This window comes from Rhipicephalus sanguineus, chromosome 1, assembly GCF_013339695.2.
Source record: "Rhipicephalus sanguineus isolate Rsan-2018 chromosome 1, BIME_Rsan_1.4, whole genome shotgun sequence".
In the NCBI taxonomy this organism is placed as follows: domain Eukaryota; kingdom Metazoa; phylum Arthropoda; class Arachnida; order Ixodida; family Ixodidae; genus Rhipicephalus; species Rhipicephalus sanguineus.
Window position 1 is genome coordinate 223,547,360 of NC_051176.1, and position 23,549 is coordinate 223,570,908.

The 23,549-nt window shown below is 45.9% G+C and overlaps 1 protein-coding gene across 2 annotated transcripts in view; it reads right to left on the reverse strand.

Annotated features, from left to right (window-relative positions):
* The window catches only part of LOC119373162 (uncharacterized), a 173,608-nt gene that overhangs the window by 36,095 nt on the left and 113,964 nt on the right, over positions 1 to 23,549 (reverse strand). Inside the window, exons 3-4 of one of the 2 annotated variants that reach the window (XM_049419775.1) lie at positions 18,477 to 18,542; positions 10,305 to 10,548 (exon numbers count right to left, since the gene is read on the reverse strand). In XM_049419775.1, coding sequence (XP_049275732.1) covers positions 10,305 to 10,548; positions 18,477 to 18,542 — 310 coding nt within the window. Of the gene's footprint in view, positions 1 to 10,304; positions 10,549 to 18,473; positions 18,543 to 23,549 lie in introns of both variants that reach the window. The other variant, XM_037643188.2, reaches the window with a different exon arrangement.

A 23,549-nucleotide genomic window follows, 5' to 3' on the forward strand; every position in this document is an offset into this window, starting at 1 on the left:
TGTCACGATGTCTCGAATATATAGCGCGAAGCGCTTTTTGATATACTAAGCTTTGATTTATATACGCGAAAAAAAAAAGAAAACAAAAATGGTGGCGCAGCTATGCCGCAGAAACTGTGAGTGCCGCACGATTGAAGTGGCCGCGACCGCAGCCTTTTCACGCTTCAGTTCTCGCTTGAGCGACGATCCAGAAGCCGCACTCTCGATCTATCACTTTCGATCATAGCTCCACTCTCGCGTGACGCGACACACACCACGGTTTCTCGCCGTACAGGGACAGGCAATCGTTGACACCATACATGGTATCTATTATTATCATTATGATCAGTGTTATTAATATTATCGTTATCATTGTTAGTTCTTTTTTTCACTGCCCACTCGGCCAAGTACGCGGTGCAAAAATAGCGCTGCCGAGAAGTGTGGCCACCTTATCGAGTTTCTTTCGCCGCGTTCGCTTCCGTTAGCTTTAGCCGGTCGGCGAGCATCAGGACCTAAAATAGCAACGCAAATACGGACAGATTAAAGTGCTCTTCTCAGAAACTTTGCAGTGCACCACACCGTCACCGCCCAAATAGATAAAAAGTCATTGAAAGTATCTTGCACAAATAATTGACTGCGTCCACCCTTCATGTAAAATCTCTTAATTGGTGCCACATCTAGATATGTCGAGAACGTGAGCTCCTTCAGCGTGCTTCATTCGACACGTTTCCACGGCAGACGCTGTAAGTTTGAAAGAAAGAAGGAAGGAGAGAAAGGAAGCAAAAGTAAGTTCTCTCGTTAAAGATGACATGACGAAGGGCTCAGCATTTATTTCTGGTCACCGGACACCATTTAATGTAGACCTAAAGGTATGTACTATCGCGATGGCAAGAAACGCGAACAGGGTGGCATCTACGCACTCCTCTGTTCGCATTTCTTTTCGAGTTATTCTAGCCTGGATGGTAATAAAATTACTCTAGAGTCATAGCGTATTGTTATTGCCACAAAGGTAACAACGCGATGACAACAAATGCGAACAGCGGAGCACTATGACGCGCCGCGCTGTTCGCGTTTCTGTCCATCGTCCCCTGTGCGTTATTCCTTCGAGATTGAAAGGAAATGAAATATTTTCATGTTTGAGGCTTCATTTGCTCGCGCTCGAATTTCTTTCACAAAGCTGCGATGCCATATTCCCTGCTAAATTTTCACCTACAGAGATTTCGTCTGACAAGATGTCCTTCGTGCTATGCCTCTATAATGAGCCGGAAGCCATCGACCACTTCTCTTTACTGTATCGACAATTTTCAGTTCAGGAAAAACGACTTTTGCAAATTCCGCTTTGTGATATCGGGCTATCGTTGTGCAGCACCAGTTTACTCTCACTTGGAGCATGGGTGTTGAGATGTGTAGTCGCAGGGAGTTTTGCCAAGCCGTCTATAATTACCTCTGCGAGACAAAACGATGAACATGTTCATTTCGGTAAAAACAGCTCCAGCGCAGATAAGACACATTCACACACGCACACACCCGCACATTTCGACTGGGGGGGGGGGGGGGGGTGAAATGATATAAAGCCCGTGTATTTACATTTCGGTGCTCGTTGAAGAAACCGAGGTGGTCAAAATTAATCCGGGGTCCCTCACTACGGCTTGCCTCATAATCATATCGTGATCTTGGCACCTAAAACATCAGGAATTATTATTATATTTTAATCTACAAATTCATTAACTTGATTTATTATTGGCATTGTTACTTCGTAAACATACTACCCGTTTCGTGACCTTTCCACCATAGTGGGCGCGTACCAGCAGTAATAAGGCATCATCATCTTTTTTTATGGCCAGGATTGTTCAGTGTATAACTTGACGCGGTAACTTGCCTAGCATTTAAGAAATAAACTATGCAAATTTGCCTTCGCCTGCACCCTTCCAGATGTCTTCAGTGCACCTACCAGCAATTCGGCAAATACAATCTCGAATGACATGTTTTTTTTTTGTTTTTTTCAACATGAAACAAACTGGCGAATTGCCAGAACGACCGCATGGCGTCACAGCCGCCATGTTTCTACGCTACTTTCGCGTTTCTATATTTTTTTCGCGAGTAACAGTAATATATTGAACAATCCTGATTAAAACCTTCAATCTTGCTGCAAAATTTGATAAACAGCTGTGGCAAACGCAGTATCTTTCTCAGCACAAGCCACCAAGCCAACCGCAGCAGGTATAGAATTTGCGTCCTTACGTATCGTGCGACGCTTGCTCGTCAGCTACGTTCTCTTTCACTTTTGCGGTTCTTTCCGTGAACCGCAGCAAGCCGAAGGATCTACACTGGTTCGACTCTACCGCTCTTCATTCATACTTTGCAGAGCAGTGACGGTGTGTGCACAGTCGCAATGGCAAAAGCGAAACCCTTACAGAAAGAAAATGTCATTTGACAAGCAACTGACATCCCGCTATGAAAACAAGCTCGCAAAAGGGGGGAACACCATGTATGCAGCGTCCCCTGCGTGGGGGAAAAGAAGTGAAAGAGCACCCAAACGAGTGTATGCGTACAAATCCAGAAATCCAGCAGCAACGCAAGCCGTCTAAAAGGAATTCTAGAGATCTCTAGCGTGCAGATGTGGCAATACTGAAGAAGGAGAAGAGAAAGGAAAAAAAAATGAGAGAGAGAGAGTTGCGGAGGTTCCTGACTTGCATTAGATCGGTTCTGAAGACCGTGGCGCTCCCTTTTTCATTCTTTTCGCGTTATGCGCGACTTTATACAAACCCGCCATCTCATCGAAGACGACGAGTGGAGATCGTGCTAGGAGGATATATATATATATATATATATATATATATATATATATATATATATATATATATATATATATAAGCGAGAGGCGGGATGATGTACTCAGGTTTGAAGCTCATTCGGTTGCTTTATTTTGCCGTGCGTGTCTGTAGCTTACCCGGACGCCCTAGGCTCCTCAAGCACGCTCTCGTGCAATAGGCGAGTCCTTTTCTCTGCGCCGTGTTCCCGCAAAGTAAGCAGAACGAAAAAAACGTCGTCGAGACAGGCACATCGAAATGTGCAGTTGCTTTTTCGTCGCACAGCTGTTTCGGTCCTTGCTCTTATTCGTTTGTCCGGCGAATACGCCGCTAGTGGAGCGTGATTTATTTTCCCTTGTCGGAAGATCGGCGCCTTGGGCAGCACGTACGTGCACACTGGCGTGGCCCCTTCAAATTGAAACTCCCAGTCACGCATCGTTAGAAATGCTCCTTTTCTTTTAATCTATTTTGCACGTCGAGGGCGAAATTTTCTATCGTAGATATTTCTCGCTTTAATAGGGCTAAAGGTATGGTATCCACCGCCGTCGTATTATTCTTTTGTTCAACTTCTTTCACAATCTCCGCGTATGTATACTACGTTGTTTTTTTGCTATCTATTGCTACCATTAAGTGTAATCAGAAAAGCTTCATTCTTCTGTGCTAACAACCACGTAAGAGCGCACACATATATATATATATATATATATATATATATATATACAGTGAACTCTCAATTGAGTGAACTTCAAGGGACCCAAGGAAATAGTTCAGTTAACTGAAAGTTCACTAAACTGAATATTCACTAGAATATGGAACAGCATTGGGCACAGCAGACATTAGAGTCAAAAGGGTGAAATGCAGTTTATTTTTAAATGAAATCTGTAATTTTCATTTGGAGTGGTGCCCCTAAAGCGCAAGAAGAGACAAAGTTTTCCAGAAAGTCTACGTTTCTGTGCACTGCCTCTGGCACAGCTTGTTGCTGAGACACGAAGTCTCGCAACTTTCTAATATACTCTACCGCCCCGGCTAGAGTTTCAGGATTTTTAGTTACAGGCTAAAGTTACGTGGCTCGTTTTCGCCACCTGCACGGCCGCTTTGCCTCGGCGGCGCTGCATGCAGAAGCGACGTCGCGCCGCCGCCGATGGATGGGCGATTTAGTGGCGGCTCGCATCGGCTATCCCAGTGCTGCAGTGCACAAAACTTCGTTGAATTGATTTAAAATGGGCCTGGGTCCGCGGATCAAGTTCGTTCAACTGAAAAATTCACTATTCTGAAATTCGTTTAACTGAAAGATTTTTGCATAGAATGCATAAGAAAATCGCCGGGGATTTTCTAAAAGTTCGTTATTCTGAAATATTCGTTAAACCGACGTTCGTACAATTGAGAGTTTACTGTATATATATATATATATATATATATATATATGTGTGTGTGTGTGTGTGTGTGTGTGTGTGTGTGTGTGTGTGTGTGTGTGTGTGTGTGTGTGTGTGTGTGTGTGTGTGTGTGTGTGTGTGTGTGTGTGTGTGTGTGTGTGTGTGTGTGTGTGTGTGTGTGTGTGTTCTGGCCCGGCCCCCTATCAGGTTTGAACGAATTATTGCGACAGTGTGTGAATCTGCGTATTTATTACGGTAATATGTATTTAAACTCCATTGCAATGTAAAGAAATCTCATTTTTGATAAAAGCCGGTCTCTGGTCGTAACGTTAGAATAAATGTTACGTTTTTCACTGTAACTTTTTCGGTCCTTATTAGCATTCTTTGTGAAGTATTTTGAAGTATTCTTTCGCTGCGACTTCGGAGCACGAAATACCTTTTCCACGTCCTCCTCAGTTTTAAGTGCGGGGCTCTTTTCTCTTCTTATTCAAGTACGTACATCAACGAAGAAACCTTGCGTTGCCGTTCGTAGTGCTTAATTGAAATGGTGTCCTCAAATATCAACATCGGCCCCTTTATTATTCCAGCCCCAGTGAAAGAACGAGGATGCACGTAAAAGCCCATGTCTACTACTGCAACACATTTAATATAGGTCATTCCATATATATATATATATATATATATATATATATATATATATATATATATATATATATATATATATATATATATATATATATATATATATATATATATATATATATATATATATATATATATATATATATAGGTGTGTGTGTTTCTTGTGTTTCCTTCGATGATCGATATTACTGTTTTAAAAGCGAACTTCCTGTCATCTGTGTGGAGCTTAGCTCGTAAGATTTTTTTTTTTAACGAGCAGAGATGGATGAAGAAAGAAACGAAAAACATTGATATCGAACTCAAATGTAGAAATCAGCATCATATATACTGCTACAACTGCATCATATAAAAATAATAGGCGCTTCATTCCCGTCTGCTTCTATTTGAAGACACTTGATGATCTGCGGAATCCGCAAAAAGCATACACCCCACACATTATGAGCGTTTCCTTAGGGGCACTTTGTTCTTAATGCTGTTCTCATCAAAGCCTAAAAAACGGATACTCGCTAATTGGCCAAGGTTTGTGCGTATAGTTCACAATATCAAATACTGATATTACGAGTAATGAAATATTCGAGGCGACCCTAATGTTTGACTTAGGTGTCTTTTGCAGCGCGAGGACGGAATGTGTGTATGAGCCATACATGTTTTTCCCCCTTTGTTTTACTGACTTTTTATTTCTTATTTTTATTTCTTGTAATTTGTCATTTTTTGAAAGTTTTTGAATGTTTTTTTCTTTCTTTGTACGCGTGGCTTATACGCGCGTCGTCAATCGTGGCGTAACTGATGGGCATGCCATGTTATTGACGTCATGACCTATCAGTCATTTGCCCCTACACTCTGAAAAAATAATAATAGTCATCTACCTCGCATCTACCCCACAACAATAATAGTCATCTACCTCGCGTGCCCTTTCCTCGCATTATCGCCGCGCGCCCGGCATTTCCTGGTCACGGAGGGCATGCGCGTTATCAGCGTGGCGTAGCATCCTCGATAGGAAAGCCGCGAGTGCTGAGTTTCCAAGAAAGGAAATGCGAGCAAGCCAGATGAGGATTATTGTTGTGGGACAAAAAGACGCCCGTTCTACTTTATCTTTTCTTAGAGCGTATGTAAATCTGGGAGGCTTCACCTCATAGTACGAAAGGCTGACTGCTGAGAAATGGCAACCCCCGGTGTTTTTTTTTTTTACTAATTATTCCTGACACTTAATCGGCTATATTTGAAACTATTCCGAACTAAACTTATGCTCTGATATATCTATCTTGAACCTTTGCTACAGGCACACTTTTTATATGGTTCTATTTTTCCCAGCTTTCGCACCTAAACGGGAAGTTGGTCACGTGAAGCGGAAGTGCTGCGCAAAAAAAAAAAAAAAAAAAAAAAAAACAAGAGTGAGGCTCTTGGTTACAAAAAATCCCAGAATAATTCTAGGATTTTACGTGTCAAAACTACGACGTGATTGAGAGGCACGCTGTAAAGGGGGACTCCGGATCAATTTTGACCACCCGGGTTTCTTTAATTAACGCGCACCTAAATGTAAGTACTCGAGTGTTCTTTCATTTCGCCCCCTCTCGAATTGCGGCCACCGTGGCCGGGAATCGAGCCCGCATCCCTGAGCTTAGCAGCGAGACACTTTACCCGCTGAGCTGCAATTAGAATTAAGAAGGACGACAAAGTAGAAGTTTGTAGGTTGTCAGGGAGATAGCAATGACAACAATCAAATGAATCGGGGAGCACGGTTCCGAAACTGTTACGTAGGGAAAAGAAAAAGGTTTCGAGTTGCGCCGTAGCCTGTTCTTTTATTCCTGCTTCTTCTCTTTCGCCATTGGGCTGAGCCTTCGTTCTGCTACTCATTATCGCCATCTCATCTCAAGTACACTCGGTTTACCGATAACTTACAATGCTGGCGCCCTCGCCAGTCAACATGTGCCGTATATGCTCCACAAGGATGTATATATATATATTCTATAAAGTGGACGGGGGGATGACCGCCGCCGTAGCTCAGTGGTAGAGCATCGGCTGCGGTATTCGAAGGTCGCAGGTTCGGTCCCTGCCGGCGGCAAGTTATCTTTCCGTCCACTTTACTTTCTTCACATTTATATCCTAATTACTAAAATAACATGCCCCTATACTTTCCTTGACATTATTGTCTGTTAGTTCTCATATAAGGGTATATGCGCCTTCATAAAAACAACGGTTTATTTTATCGACGTTTCGATCGGAGACCGATCTTCATCAAGTTCGGTCTCCGATCGAAACGTCGACAAAATAAACCGTTGTTTTTTATGAAGGCGCATATACTCTTATACTTATAACCTTGCGGCAGCCGATGTTATTCTTCCGCATTTAAGCCCTATATACATATCGCGAGTATTCGACCACACCTTTGTTCAGGATTCACCCTCCACCTTTTCACAAACAGACATTCAGCTTTAGGGCAGCAACCGAAAGATGCCTGTGTTCTACTCGCGTACTTAAGCCGCTCGGGTGCCAAACGTACCCTATCCGACTTTGGATTTTTGTGTGTATACGACGTAGTTAGGTGAACGTCGTCAACGTGTGTCAAATCGGATCATATTTAATAAGATGGCGTGAAGAGAGATTGCCGAGAACGAAGCATGGATCTGAAGGGCCGGGAATCAAATTACTACATTTCCTGTTGGTTTCCCTCTCCTAGAGACTCCCGGAGGTTTCAAATGTGAGACCATTCGGCGACATGGCCTCTTTCATCGGTCCGTCGATTCGTGAAACGGAAGATGCGTTTCGAAGGCAGAGGGGCGGAAGAGGACGGCGCTACCTTCAGATACTGCGGAGAACAACGTGCGTTGCAAATATAGTTTCTGCGTGGAGAGGACGAAAACCGAACATCATCAGCGCCTCGCGTTTTGTTTCAGCTTGTCGATCCATTAAGTTTAGCGGAAATCACCGTTGCGGTATTTCTTTCGTGTTGTCTGCGGCCGTTCGCTCAGAGTAGAAACATGATCACTTTGACCTATTTCTGGCCCACGTAGCGCGTCGAATGTGGAACTCGCCGGTGTACAGTTTCTTTGCACTCTGCCCGCTGTCACAAACATTGTCAAATCAAACGGCGCCGGAAAGGACGTAACTGTCGCGTTCGATTTCACCTGTGCCTTTGCGCCGCTACAAAAGGGACGCTGTTTCTAATGAACGCGGAAGCGGTCGTTACACGCCGTGAACCACCCCCCGCGCGGCGGCTGTCGTCCTGCGCTGCGCGTGTTTGCAACGAGCGAACGGCCGACCTGTCAGGAGGAAAGGAGGATACGTGCGCCCAATGATGACGTGCACGCGCGGCCGTTGCTGCGCTCGCGAAATTGTGCGTGAAGCGTTTAAATGGAGTTGCGGAAAGAACGGAACCGCAGCAGTCGTCCCCTTCGATCGTGGCCGCCGCTGCGGACGTCGCGGGTGGGTTTGGCTGAAGTGTAGCCCACGCAATTGCGAAAACACCCAAACGAGTTTTATCAATGGCGAAAACAAGTGCCCAACTATTGCTCAGCCGTCGTACGTTCACATTCAGAACCACGTTACGAAGTGCTATTCTGGGCATCGTCGAATTCCACCGAGTCGTTTGCTCTGATTGGCTCGAAAGGATGGTACGGCCTCGCTGATTGGCTCAAAATGACGTCATTGCAGAATTTGTCAATATCGCGGAATTTGACAGTGTCCGTAATAGTACTCTTGTCCACAGTGACCGGCTGCGGACTAACAGCAGCAGCGGGGTATAGACGGTATCTTGTGGTTGCTGTAACGCTTGCTGTAACGCCCATATAGCGCGTGGACCTGAGAAGCGGGATGATCACACGTAATTGCGGCGTCGGCCTGCGTGTTCTTTCTTTCTTTTCCTTTTTTTAAGGCGAAAGCCTTAAATGTCTCATCAAACGCGAAATTTGACCGTCGGCGTTGGCGTCCCGCGGCGTCGGGGACGACTGATGCAAAAGATCATCATCACGTGATGACGTCACCACGTGACGTCATGATGACGTCACGTATCTCCAAAACTTGTGACATTATGACGTCATTGCGACGTAACTTTGCATGATAACGTCATCACATGACACGGTAGCTCGGTCAAAGGTGGTCCTTGTTCATTTTTTTACGTCATTTAAAGTGCCCTTAAACGGTCAATAAACGACAACGAAGGCCACGTTGTTCGTCACGGCATGCTAGTGCTGCTGCTGAGAGGTTGAGTAGGCCCCGTCGGAGATATTGATTGTACACCGAGAGCTGCAAAGCGCTCTCTAAGTTGCGTTTTGCGGCAAGAATGTCTTAAACTGGTCTTAGGTATGTAGTCGAGGTATAGAAGCAGATAACATATGAAGTTTCTAAATCGTGGTGCGCGAACGTGAGCGTTCTTCCATTTCCTGGACCAACGTTCGCAAGCGAAATTTCTCCCTTCTTTCACTTTGAGGAGTGTTTGTACGCTGTTGGGGCTTATTTGTACTTTATAACTGTAATCTACCGTGCGTGCCTTTCTTTTCTTTCCAGGTCACGAACGGCATGCTTGTTATCAGCGTGACATATCATTGTTCAGGGGAAAATAACGAGCACTATGTAAGAGATACTAATACATTGAAGAACCATGCAATATTAAACATTTGGGCAATCAATTTCACCAACGTGGATCGTGAACAAAGAAGAGTAAAACCAGAAAGAAAATTGCGCTGTTACCGTTTCGCTTCACGTAAAAAATAAAACACAGCGGGCAGACGCCTCTGTGACCATATCCTATAGTATTACCAGTTTATTTAATCATAATATAAGCTTGCGAAGTGGAGGTTCGGGTAACCCCGTTATTCGATTTGGCTGTCGACGGCAGAGTATAAGAAAGTGGTCTATCGATTCAATTTCATTACTATAGCCCCATACAGGGGGTGTCAACGGAACGGCTCTACATATATGTGAGAAAAAAATTCAATCGTGGGATACGACAGCGTGATCTGGTGTAGGAAACTTTCAAGTGGCGAAAAGTATACATATGAACCGAAGATGTTGAAAGTCCTGAAATTTCTCAATACCCAGACGCTTCAGGCATAGTAACTTCGTACTCATTTATGTCCGTATTGATGATATGACAACCTATAGAAACATTATCAGTAGTTTTTTGCGCCAGTTCCATATATTACGCATGGATGTACGATGGCGCAACGGGAGCCTGTATTTCTGAAACGCCCCTTGTCAGCGCTCTACGTACGCAAAGCCTCTACGTACGTGAAACTGAAACAGTCTTATTTCGCACTTCACGGCACCACGGCTGCGCATGGACGACGTATACGGTGTACGCGGATGCTGCATGTATTATGCTGCGGCGGATCTTGCTATTTCCCATCTACGCAAGGAAAGATTCAGCAGCGGGAAGAATCAAGGTATCGTGTAAAGCCGCGATTAATGATACTGCGGCTTGGTGCGCAGGTGGCGCGTGCGTGTGAAGGGCGTCACATCCGCGCGATAACAAAGCCGCAGAACGCGCGGGTTGTATACTTACTGGCATGATCCATCGCTCGAACAAGTGGGTATGTTGATGTACAGTATGGAAACGACGATGTGGCAGCTCGGGCAAGTGATGAGTTCGACGCTGCACCGCTGCGGGATCCTCGGTTGATTCGGGTCGCGGTCACCACTGCTCGAGTTGGCACCGGCGCCATCCGCTGTAACGTTAATGGCGTTGATGCTGCCTATCTCACCCAAAGCCACGTAGTACTTGCGCCCGTTCATCCACCTGCATAGATCTGTGCGCGCGGAAGGAGAGTCAGCGTTTGCGCCCCATATAGACAAGCACGCACCGATTTCAAGGTAAGTTCCTGGAAGGACATAGCTTGGATACACCTTTTGAACAAACTGTTCGTACTGCACATGACACCCATTATTCAGGTAAAAAAAAAAATGTTGGGTGAATCGAGCTCCTGGTAACATATGGACTTCCTGTGGCATTCGTTTAGCAAGGAACTGTACAGGAAAAAATGATCATGGTAGATTTCACACAGGCGGGCAAAGCACAGTCACAATCTTTGTTACAGTATTGACTGTTATAAAACTTGTGACTGGACGCACCGCGTGTTTATACGAAGTGTGCAAAATTGCTATCGATTGCAATGAGCGAACGGCAGCACGTTGATTACCAATCAACATATATTGTACTTGATCGTATAAGCTGGAATAATTAACAATACTACAAAATATAAAGGCTTAAATGGATTTGTCTAACAGTTAATCGAAACGGTATTTTATTTTGTTTAAACTGGAGGCTGAAAAAAAAAAAAACAGTTTTAGTTTTGTCTTGATTTTTGCTGTAGTAATGATTCCAACGAGACGGTGGCGCGGCCCTGGCGGCGTGTTATGGAGGAGACTGGCATGCTATAGCCGTACAGCACACGACGCCAAGTGAAAGCACTGCGCGTGCTGTACATGAACAAAGGTACTTTTGATAACTTTTGCGCAATATATGCGGGTGATAATTGCAGTTGCGCCGTATCATTGATTCTTGTTACTATATGCATGGCGTCGATTGTCATCGCAATAGTGGCGAGCGCGCACGGGAAAATGCGTGGCTTGCAATGGCGGGGATTGCGTGGTCTTCGATACAATGCAGGCGGCGCGCAGTATAGCACGCAACATAATGCATCAGAATAGCCGTTCGTGGCACACGGTCAGTCTGCAGCACACAGTCTTCACGGAACAGTGAAATTTTCTCATGAATACTGTGAGCGAAACAACTGACATTTGATTATTTACTGCCCTCAGTCGATGGTCGTTTGTTTCACCATCCATGCACGCATATGCAGACAGATATGATATGCGTGCACGAACTAACTGGTTTTAATCGCGGTACAGAATACTGCTGCAGACCACCATGCAACTCGGAGAACGATTACAGAACGGGCGCTGAGTGAATATGTCGTAAAGTACGGGTCGTTTATCATATCTATATTGCGTGATTATCTCTGCTTGTATGACAGGTTACAACAGTATCAGAGTCTTTTTACTCTTTCCAGGCCCGTAGCCGGGGGGGGGGGGGGGGGGGGCGGGGGGTTTGCCCCCCCCCATCGAAATTTCGGGGGGGGGGGCCTCCAGGCCTCCAGCCGCCCCCCCCCCCGCCGAAATTTTGATGACACATGGTGTTTTATCGAAAATAAATAAGCAAAATAGGCGTGTTTCTCCAATAGTCAAGGCTTTCAGCAAGCGTCCCCCCCCCCCTCCCCCCGAAAAAAAAATTCCTGGCTACGCGCCTGACTCTTTCATGTTTCTTGGAAACTGCGGGCTGGAGGGCTGAAGCAACGTGTACATGTCCCTTCTGTTATCCTCGTTTCTATGCGCTATACCACGGTCTCACTGAGAGAGACAGTAGTGCACCGTGGAATAACTACTGCCGCCTGAAGTGCGTTAATGAGCCCCCAAGCGTGCATGGAAATGAGCGCTTTCACAGCGACCCCGTCATCGGAGCAGCCGCACCTTGGATCAAACACGCAACATGGTGCTCATAAGCACAACGCCATGTATATCCAGTGAGCAACAGCGACGGGTTTGCACGCGGCTGTCGATTTTGCGTGTTTTCTCGCTTGCCGAGCCTTCTGTATATATAGCAGTGATACCCGTGAAGGAAAGATCATGCCATTCCTCAACTATAGCCTCGGTAAGCCTATATCCTCTGACGCTGCCCTTCTTTTCCCACCGGGGCCCACCTGCGCGTTGACGCTTTTGTCAGACCTTTCAAGGCACTGTTTGGACTGGTAGCTTTTAATGACGCCGTCGTCACGATTGGTCCTTGCGACCCGTTCGCCACCGTGCGCTTGTGGGATAAAAAATTAACCTTATTTTACGAGGTGGTGGAGGCGTATTTTCCATGACTTTTCTTTTTGTCGTAAGCTTGTCGCGTAAGTCTGCTTAAGATGTTTTAAGCGTGCACAAGAAATTTCGGCCCGTACATACGTACGATGCCGGCAAACAACCGTCTTTAGAAGTCTACCGGGGGCCTGTTACCTGCAGCATGACACTGCGAAAATTTTAATCACCAGCTACACTTAAGTTTGCTTACCTCATAAACAACATTTATGCCCCTGTGATTCATCTGTTAGGAAACTCTATGTAATTACGCAAGCAAGAGCGCTAGTTTTATTATATTTTGTTTAAATTGAGTTGCCGGAGGCGTATATTGCTTCGACCTCTTCACATTGACCCCTCTTAACCCTACGTATTTCTGCTAGTGTAAGAAACCTAAAAAACTATTAAAAAAGAAATAAATCCTGCAAACTTATGGACAAACCTTTCCGCGGCACTATGGGAAAGCGTCTACAGTGAAACCTCGGTGATACGAATCCCACGGGACCATCAAAGATATTCGTATCATCCGAAATTCGTATCGCCAGAAAGCATGGAAAATTAGCATGCGACAAAAGAAAGCTGGCATACATTTTCATTTATCGTGTTTCAGGGCCGCAGCAAGGTCAGGAAGGACCCTGAATGATTGTCAGTCAAGTTTTTAGGTGTTGGCAATCATACCAGCACTCGTAGACATACGGTCCGTACGTGCGTATTTAATTAATGAACCAGGTGCGTTGTGACCCGCGAGAGCAGTAGCCAGTTTCAAATTTTAGTATACTCTTTTGCATGACACCGGAGTACTGCAGCGAAAGTAACAAAAGAAGCGCTTTGACGCGATGGATCAAGGCCACAAAATTGCAGAAACACGATCCTGTGTTACGATTTTGTTATCGCGGAGGTGTTGGGGATGTTTTTTGGCAGATTTACGGCCGTGCCCGCACAAGTGCGACCTCAACGGTCGCGTATGTTGACGTTGTGAGGCTTGACTCCTTCGCCCAGACCGTCCCCGCCTTCTTTCGGTCCTCGTCCACCTTTCATAAGATGTCTGATGCACGAGGCAGGCACGTGTAAACACAGTACGACAGAAGCCCGCGTCGACGCGTTAGAAAAAAAGAAGCATGGCGCTAATGTCCTCTGTAATCTAAACGCGAAGGCACACGGAGGCACATAAGAGCCTTAAGGATTCGCGCACACAATCTCGGAGGCCGTGACGCGTCTCTGAAGGTTTATTCTGACCGTAAGAAATGTGTTTTTCTTATACCGTGATTCTGACGATTTGGCAGTGCGGCGCGCATTCCCACGCTTGCGTTCCCGCGCTCGCATGTGCTTCGCGCGTCTTCCTTGCGTCTTCCGCGACAGCGCGGCCAGCACCTCTTCGTGCCTGGGCGGTAGCGTACGTTCGTATCAAACGTCGCTGGATGAAAATCGGTTCGCAACAACCATACTCCATTACATTGCAGGCTAATGGGCCTTGGCCGGGACCAACGAAAAATTCGTATCACCCCGAAATTCGTATGAGCTGTGATCGTATCACTGGGGTTTCACTGTAGTTTGTATGCACGTATTCATGCATACAGGGCGCGCGTTCGCTTGCAAGGACAGCGCCATTCATTGAATAAGAGGACATACAAGGCACGCCCCGATTATCGAGTTCTCTGCGGCGAAGTGTATAACTTACACAAGTAGGGCATCTTCCTTTAAGTCCGTGAGAGCCGGGCCTAAATCCAAGAGTAACGAACGAACGATGGACGGACAGGCAGACAAGGTCGGCTCATTTCCTATTCTTCTGTGCGAACTAAAACAGTGGCTTCCGCCGTCGTTGCCCCCCCCCCCCCTTTTTTTTTAATGCCGCAGCTAAACCCTGTTAGAAAATAGCGGAAGGAAGTGTACGAGCGGCCGCCGCTCTGAAACCTGAACCTATAATCGGATCCTGAGTGAGGAAGTGCCGGCTGCGTGTATCTGCGCAAAGACCCGAGTTTCAAGACAGCGAGCAGGCGTGCCTGACGAATTCGATACGAGATCCCTGGGACAATGCGACGGCGCGTTATAGCAGTGTCTAGTAAGACGATTTGAAACGTTGACGAGAATCTCCGCGTTTCCTGTTCGGAAATCTCGACGAACGCCCTTTTTAAGATCGTGCGTAGGTCAAATTCCTTTTTTTTTTTTTTTGACGGTTCAGCGTGCATGTAGGGCCGTCTATAGCGCACTCGCTGAGCGGGGACCAGTGCCAGTGTGTCGGATCGGAACGAAAACCAAAAACGAAAAACGAAAAAAAAAACACACGATATTTTCGACATGGAACGAAAACGTAACCGAAATAATGTAAAACGTAAACGTTTTACATTATTTCGTTCCGGAGTGAAACCGAAAATTTTTAAATCATTTTTCGGTTCACGAGAAAACTTGGCAATCCGGAACAACTGAGGTCATGCAACGTGAGCAATTATGCATATCTCAGGGTACAGTATTAGCGCGTACCACTATTTGTTCTCGCTGTTCCTGGAAAGATATAAACTGTCAATCACCTTTGGCGCATGCACGATTATCGTCCGTTGCCCGTGGTATACGGGTATGTGGCACACGTGTCTAGAGGAAGGGGTTTGACGACGTCAAGGAGGTTAAAAAAAAATTGGACGACGTACGCGACAGGATTTTCACCTTACTCATGTCATGACCAGACAGTCATATTCGGCAAACCCTCTTACCCTCCCATGCCAATTTTCTTCTATACCAAGCTAAGGAGTCGATCACGATCGAGAGCAGCCAGACGTAGGCGGATGGATGGATGGATAGATAGATCCATCTTTCTTAAGAGGAGGGCAAGTAACTACATCACAAATCAAATGTTGTTTATGATTACCTTAACTTCAAATTTTTACATAGAAAAAAAAAACGTTACGAACCGTTACGGAACATTTTTTTTTTCGTTCCGGAACAGAAAGGGAACGGAACTTTTTGCGGTGGAACGAAACTAAAACCGAAACGAAAAACATTTCGTTCCGACACCCTGGACGCTTCAGCCGTCCTCTTATGCATCGACGAGCGCTTTAAGCTCGCGCACACTCTCGTGCCTTGTAAGACACGACGCATTCGAAATCCCTGCGCTAAGATAGTATACCGCTTCAGTGACAGGTAAAAGAAGATATAAAGAAGATGCTGTCGTGGAGAGAATAACACGCATAATACTAAGAGAGAGAGAGAGAAAAATGACATTTATTTACACCCGTCGAGAATGACGGGGGAGGAGGCTTTGGCCTCTGCCCTAGCCATCGGCCGGAATCCCTTGGGCGGCGGTCAGGGCGAGACCGATGACTTTATGTTGTTCTTCGGAGTTTTGGCTGCGTAATAAGGCCTCCCAGGATTCTACGTTTCTGCTTGGATCGTTGTAGGAAGGGCAGGTACAGACCATGTGCACTAGACCTGCAGTGCTATTACAGTGCTAAAAGACGTATTCTATGCGGATAACAGAAAATCGTGCATTTCTTGCCCCAAGCAGCAGTGCAGTATGTCTGCGTATGGTATGTGCAGAGGATGGGGACCAGTGCGACGTGAGAGATTGAACGTCGCCCCATTTGTAAACGAATATCATCAAGCGTTTCATGTCCACTCTATGGCGACGTGATGTTTGCTTGCTCCTGTTTTGTGTCAAGCGACTCTACTACATATACGCGCACAAATTTTCTGTTACGATCACGTCGCCTATAGTTATTTGCCGACTGACACGTATATTGATAGCTAGTAATTAAAGATTAAATTATGTGTCAAAACCATGCTCTGATTACGAGGCACGCCATATCAGGGTACTCCCGATTAATTTTGACCATCTGGTTTTTTTTTAACGTGCGCCCAATGCACGCTACACGAGCGTTTTTGCATTTCTCCGCCATCATAATGCGACCGGCAAGGGTAAAAAAAGCTAACCAGCGACCTCGTGTTCAGCAGCGCAGATCCATAGTCACTAAACTTCCTTGGCGGGTACGGATGACTGGTATACTTTATTTGAGCAGCAGAATTCGTGCCAAGGGCGGCGAAACGACGGCCAATTAAGAGCTCCGGAACACCGTAATAATATACGACTGATAAGGAAATCACGTAGTGCGAAGGTGCTGTGTCGTTGTTATATATCACTGCCGAGTGCAACGGCCGGCACCGTTAGCCGCCACACTGGACATCAGTTTCGCACTAGTTAGAAAAAGAAAGTTCAATTAAAAGTGCTGTCATCAAGATCTGACAGTACTTATTCTGGAAATTAGGGAGCACGGCTCAGCGCCAAAAAATTAAAATCTTCATTGGATAAATACCATCGGAAACCGAGAGCACACCCCTTTTTTTCTTTTTGAAAATTTAAGTTTTCGTCCATCGTGAAAGGTAGTCTGAATTAATAATAATAAATAAAAGACGGAAAACTCAGAACGCTGAAGATAAAATACAACACATGGTGCGCAGTCTATCAGTTAAACAAACACGCTTCCTCCATCATTTCGTTTTTCCCTAATATGTATACATTTCCCACGAGACGCACGTGTTCGGCTTCACTGGGTATCGTCGTGTCGCAGCTATGTCAATTCCTGCCCGAACTCTAGCGAACGCATGCGCTGACCCAGGGAGATAACACTCTGACAGCGTTGTAGGTGGTTTTGCTTCAGTGACGTCAATACGCTTCCCGATGGTCGACGTCGCCACAAGTGTGCTCTCGTGTTCGGGACAGGGATGGACGTAATTTGAACCACTGGGAAGCTGCGACAGTGCACCTCGGTAATATGGAAAATACACAGAGCGATAACGGCAAAATCCTGCGAAGCGTATAGGGCTCGTCAAAAACGATTGTTTTGTATCGCCCAGTTTAGCGATTAATTTGTGCCGGTAGTTTAGAGCAGTTTACCAATGTTTTGAAAGTATAGAATATCACGAATATGTATTAAGTTCTTCAAAAGGACACGGACGATGATTATATGGGAGTGCGCGTGCACATGTAGTTGATTTCTTTTCCCGATAACTTTAGAAGGAACATAATCACCCGCTGTGATGAAGTATCGTTTATAGCGTTGCGCTGCAAAGCACGACAGCGCAGGTTCCGTTTCCGACGGCGGCCGCATTTCGATGGGGGTTAAGTGCAAAAGCGCCGTGTGCTTAGATTTAGGAGCATATCAAAGAACTCTGGGTGCTGAAAACCAATCCGGAGACTCCCTCTATACGGCGTGCTTCATAATCGTATCGTAGTTTTGGGACGTAAAAACGCAAGAATATGCATGCACATATCAAACGCACGCACACAAAAACAAACCCCTCATATATACTCTATTGCCTTGACAGTCAGTAAGATCAGAGCGATCAAGCTCTGTATTTACCGTTAGCACTCAGGTCGACTGCTCAGCTGTACACTGCTTTTCCCATTTGCAGGAAGCACTTGGCAGGAGCAGTAACAGTGAAACAACGGTGTAAGTTGTAACGACGTAGTAATGCGACATGTTGCCAGAGAGAGAAAGAGGGAAGGCAGAGCGTTTAGCAAGAAAAGCGTCTGTTGTTGGGCTGCCCGACTATGGGGGAAGGTTATAGCCAACCAGGTGCTTTTAGTGTGTGTGTACACACACACACACACACACACACACACACACACACACACACACACACACACACACACACACACACACACACACACACACACACACACACACACACACACACACACACACACACACACACACACACACACACACACACACACACACACACACACATATATATATATATATATATGGTGAGTTCCGGACAGGACCTCGCAGTCAAAGGAGCTCGCCCAATCCAGCTGTCAAAAGAACTGAAATGAAACACTCACCACCGTCAGGCTTTGCTGCTGCGGATGGGCATCCAAAGAAGGCGACGCCCATCAGTATGGCCCACCATCCTGCATGAAATGTGGAGGAGAAGAGATTAGACATTTGTTAGTTGTTACACGCAGTAAAAAAACAAGCTCCAGGAAGAAGAAAAAAAGAAAAAAGTCCAACGTGGTCTTATTCGAGCCGTGAAACCGATACATATTTTCGTGATATTATTGCGATGTCTTGCTGTATTAGTTATGCCTACCGTGTTGCTATATGCTTTTTGCTAATTGCCAATGTATTACATAACATACAAACTGTGCTGATTTATTGTTGTAATATTGTATCATAACCATGTACGGGGCCGTCCGCATCTAAGGTGAACACATATCAGTATTCATGACCTCATAGAAGCTAATGTTTAATACATAATTCTACACCCTTAGCCCCTTAGTTTTAAGCTATTAAGTTCAGACTTATTGTTTCCGTTGAATTTAATATTTAGGTCTGCACACACAGCCATAACACGTGTGTGCAGGGTCTGCATGCAAACCTAGACCATTAGTCTCTGTTACGTTGTAGCCTGCAGACCGTACGAAGTTAGTTAAAAGGGCTAACTGTTCCGCAGTCACGCTTCATTAGTTATCTCAGTGAGCCTTGAGAACCTGAACTTCACGGTATAGCTACCGCTGTCAAAATTAGTGACTTGCCCTAGCAGGTCACCTTGGACTGCGATCTCTAGCTTATGAAACATATATATGAAGAAAAAAAATCAGTGCGATCTGCTAGCTTAAGCCATTGCAGTTCGCCACAAAACAAGCATATTCATTATCTCCTACATACGTCGACCGTCGCACAATTGAAGAAAAATAGGCTAGATGAGTGGTATTTTCTTGTACATAACCGTTTCAGTTTATGCACGCAAGTCAGCCTATTATTTCTGCACGTCACTGCCCAAGGAGAAAAGAAAGGGAAATAATTGCCCTAGGCCTGCACACTGCATGCTTTTGAAATGCCGTTTATTCCATCTTATTGTGCTGCGATTAAGTGCATATAGACGCGAGGGAGACAAGCCATTGCCTCAGTGAAGTGCCGAAAGCTTGCAAGAATGTGGACAGAACCACTTCAGGTTATCTCGTTCACAGTAAAGGTTGCGGCTGCGTGCCAGAGACATAAAAAAAGAAAATGTCGTTATAGTCGGGACAAGATAACGCTCGCACTTATCGAAACGAAAAATGTGGGAAGATGAACTTCGGCGCCCTTTCCCTGGCTTTATCGGACAAACAACTTTGTTGTCTTCGGATAGTTCGGTTTCTTTCGTCTCTCTCTCTCTCTCTCTCCTTGCTATTTTTGTTGTCAATATATTCTCGATATACGTATATATACACACACGCGCTGCACTTCCGCCCGAAATATTGAGCTGCGAAGAGAGAAAGAAGCTGCATGCACCAGCCAGCTTCATCATACGCACATTAGGTAACTGTGTAATTTCTCGTCATCATCATCACCGACTTCGTCTAAAGACTGCCTATGGAAATGGCTTACGGCAACGTTTCGGTCAAACGGCGGGTACATGCTGCAGCAACTGTGGCTCTATCGAAACTGTGGAACGTATTTTGTTCGAGTGTTCAGCGCACGTCGATGAGCGTGCGCTCTATGAACATTACATGCTTTGTGTCACGCAGAGAACTTTATCATTTGACTGTGTCTTAAGCCCTTCAGCCTGCCTCACGCAACAGAGGCGTGCGATGAAATTTCTGCTTACATATTTAGGTAGTATTGGTCAGCTAGACAAATTTTAGTTGTACCTTGCATGCGCACAATGAAAGACTCTACCAGTGCACGTCCCCGCCCAAGAGCCAGAAAACTCGGTCTGATTTTTATTTATTTTTCATCCAATTTTAATCTTACTTTATTTTTTATCTCTTCCTGTCTTTCAGTGTCCAATCCCCTTCCCCATGCAGAGTATAGCAAGTCAGCGATTTCTATACGCCGGCTAAATTCTCTGCTTTTCAGTAAAGAGTTCTCTCTCTCTCTCTTTCACGTTGTAACTCGTATGTGTTGTAACGGAAGCTTACACGCATGCACAAAAGAAAAAAATGATAAAGACTTACAACAAGAAAAACAGAATTACGGCGATCTGAACCGTGGCACTCTGGTGACACGGCGCTTGGAAACAGAGGGCTGCGCATCCCTTTACCGATCAGGCTGCAATACCCAGCGCCGAGAGTGTTTGAACGATGAGGCTGCCAGTGCTGTCACGCGAGGCAGTTACGTCACCACACCGCAGTGCCCAGAAATTCCTCGCACCGAACCTCCAACAACCCGTACTCGGTGCGCTATTAACATAGTTGCGTTCTGGGAAGCGTTGTTATAGCTGACAACGCTTCAATATCCGTCGTCTGCAGAAGGCAAACACAGCGTCGTGTAGGCGGCAGCATACGAGCCATCGTTACTGACTTGACGCGATGCGTGCCTGTTATGCCAGACGCATCGTTGGGGAAAGCGTGTGTCGTTCGATCGCTCAACAGCCGGTTTGTCGTCCTGCACGACGGCCGCCGTGGTTACGCAATGCACGGTACGAGGTCAGCCACAGTTTTCGCAGCGAGTGTGATGCGGCGCCTTTTCCAAGGCCCGCAATCGGGGCTCGCTCCGGAGCGAGGTGAGCGCCTGCGAGAGAGCTCGTGGCGCTGTCAACGGGCCCGTTTCGTGGCGCGAGGAAACAAAGGACCGTTATTCAAGACTCTTTGGTCTACGACGCTAGCTGGGTCATGCTGATGGTCACTGCAACGATGGCTGGATACGATAAGTTCCTATACGGTGCGACTCGCGCACGTGGCGTGCGCACGCTTACATACAAACACGCTCTCGTACGAATAAGAAAGAAGGGAAATGTGGGGACAGACTGGTAAACTTTTGCCGTAACTGGCACTAACCGCAATTCACGCTGACTTCGAAGTAGTAGTACGACCTCGAAAGAAATGACAGGATGACTGTGACGTTCTGGTTGACAGATTTAAGACGGCGATCATGAGAGACTGTCAAGGAGGACTCTCTTAACGTGTCGAGAAGTCCGAGGTTTCTGACGGCTGCTCGCAGCCACTGATAGAGGTCATGGCTCTCTTCAAAAACCAATTTAAGTTTCAACAAGCCCCTGTGCAGGGGGGGGAAGGGGGGGGGGGGCAAGAGGGTGAAATAATGTGTTGGCGTAACTTTCGCAACAACTTTATTGTTCAGTGCATTATAGTTCGGCTACGTAATGTACAGCACGGGCATCGAATTGCTCGAATTTATCGACCAGCCAAGATCAAATAACGGCAGTTTTGTTCATTAAGAGCTGTGAAAATTTATCTTTATGTAGAGGTTATCAAACATAGAAAACGCTCGAACGGCAAACAAATTGTCACCACGATTCGCTTTGCCAGAAGGACACAGGACCCTGCGTAAAGCCGGCAGACTGTGAAGGCAAGGACAGCACAGAGGAAATTAAGTGCTTCTTTTTTTTTTTCTTAATTAAGGCTGGACTTAATTATACGAAATATCAGCGATAAGCTTCATTTTCTCGAAAGCGTAACGGCACATGAAAGTAAAAAAAAAAGATTTCTGCTCCCAAGTGCGGTGGTGGAGTGATCGGAAGGTGAGTGGCGACGGAGAAAAACCACAAAATCCGCACGAAACGTGCGGTGATCTATATCTACACGGCGACGACTGTCCGTTCGTATACACTTTCTCACATATTTATGTATACAGTAGACTCCGCTTAAACAGAACTCGAATGGAGTGAAAAATGTGTTCATTTTATCCGAAGTTTCGTTTATCAGCAGTCTTTTCTTTTTCTTTTCGTTTTTTTCAGTTCACTTCTCTCTCTCCATGCACATGTGTTTATAACGTAGCCTTTTGAGGTGCTGGCCAGCACCACTCGCGGCCGTGGCTGGTGGTTGTGAAAGACGCACCAGTTTCTTTTTTTTTTTTTAATCGCAGTTTGAACCGGCACATTATGCCATCAAGATTCTCTCCAACATCTATTCCTGTGACACCTCCGTGGGTTCTGCCTAGACCGCTTGTTAGGCTTCAGATACCTGGGATTACGAAGAAGTCCCTGGTACCATCTATCGGCCTAAAGCAACTTACCCTCCTGCACATTTATACAATGTATGGCGGTGCGGCACACGTATACACTGATGGATCTACCACCTCACGTGCTTCCGCCGCAGCCTTTGTCATTCCGCAAATGAGCGTCGCTAGAAGTTTCAAGTTGGATCACAAGACCACTTCAACTGCTGCGGAACTTGTTGCTATTCGGGAAGCAATACGATTCATTTCCGCAGAGCCCGCTCGAAGATGGACGATATTCTGTGATGCCAAAGCTGCTCTCCAAACCATCGATTGCATCATGATACAAGGCCCGTATCATACCTTATCGATAGAAATTGCTGAGCTTCTTGGCAATGCTATTAAAAATGGACATCATGTAGCATTCCAGTGGGTATACCTGCTCACTGTGGCGTGATGGGGAATGAAAAGGCTGACGCCGAAGCTAAAACAGCTTTACATAATGCCCCGGAAGTGTGCATTGCGTTTTCGCGAGCAGACACTAACGCCTTACTTCGGCAAGTAATGCGCACCTCCACTTCGGAGCATTGGAACAAACCAGAACGCCGGCACAACCGGCTTCATAAATGGGACCCAGAAATGACGTTTCGTATGCCTCACAAGCTGAAGCGAAATATGACATGCATCATTCACCGCATTCGTCTTGGTGTGGCATTCACAAGACGCTATGCCCACTTGATCGGCTGCAGTGACACTGGTCCCGTTTGTGGTCATTGTCGGATACCAGAGACACTTGAACATATATTTTGCGCCTGTTCAGCGTACGCACGAGAACGACAAAAACTGATCTCATCGATTGGGCAGTATCATAGTAGGCCTATAACCGATGAGGTTGTGTTAGGTCCTTGGCCTGACGTCAGCAGCACAAGTGTGGTCATAGAAGCAGTCGTAGCCTTCTTACAAGCCACTGGACTGGATGCACGTCTTTAGATTTGCCCCAGCGTCACAAACTATATTCTCATCTCCCTACCTTACCATCG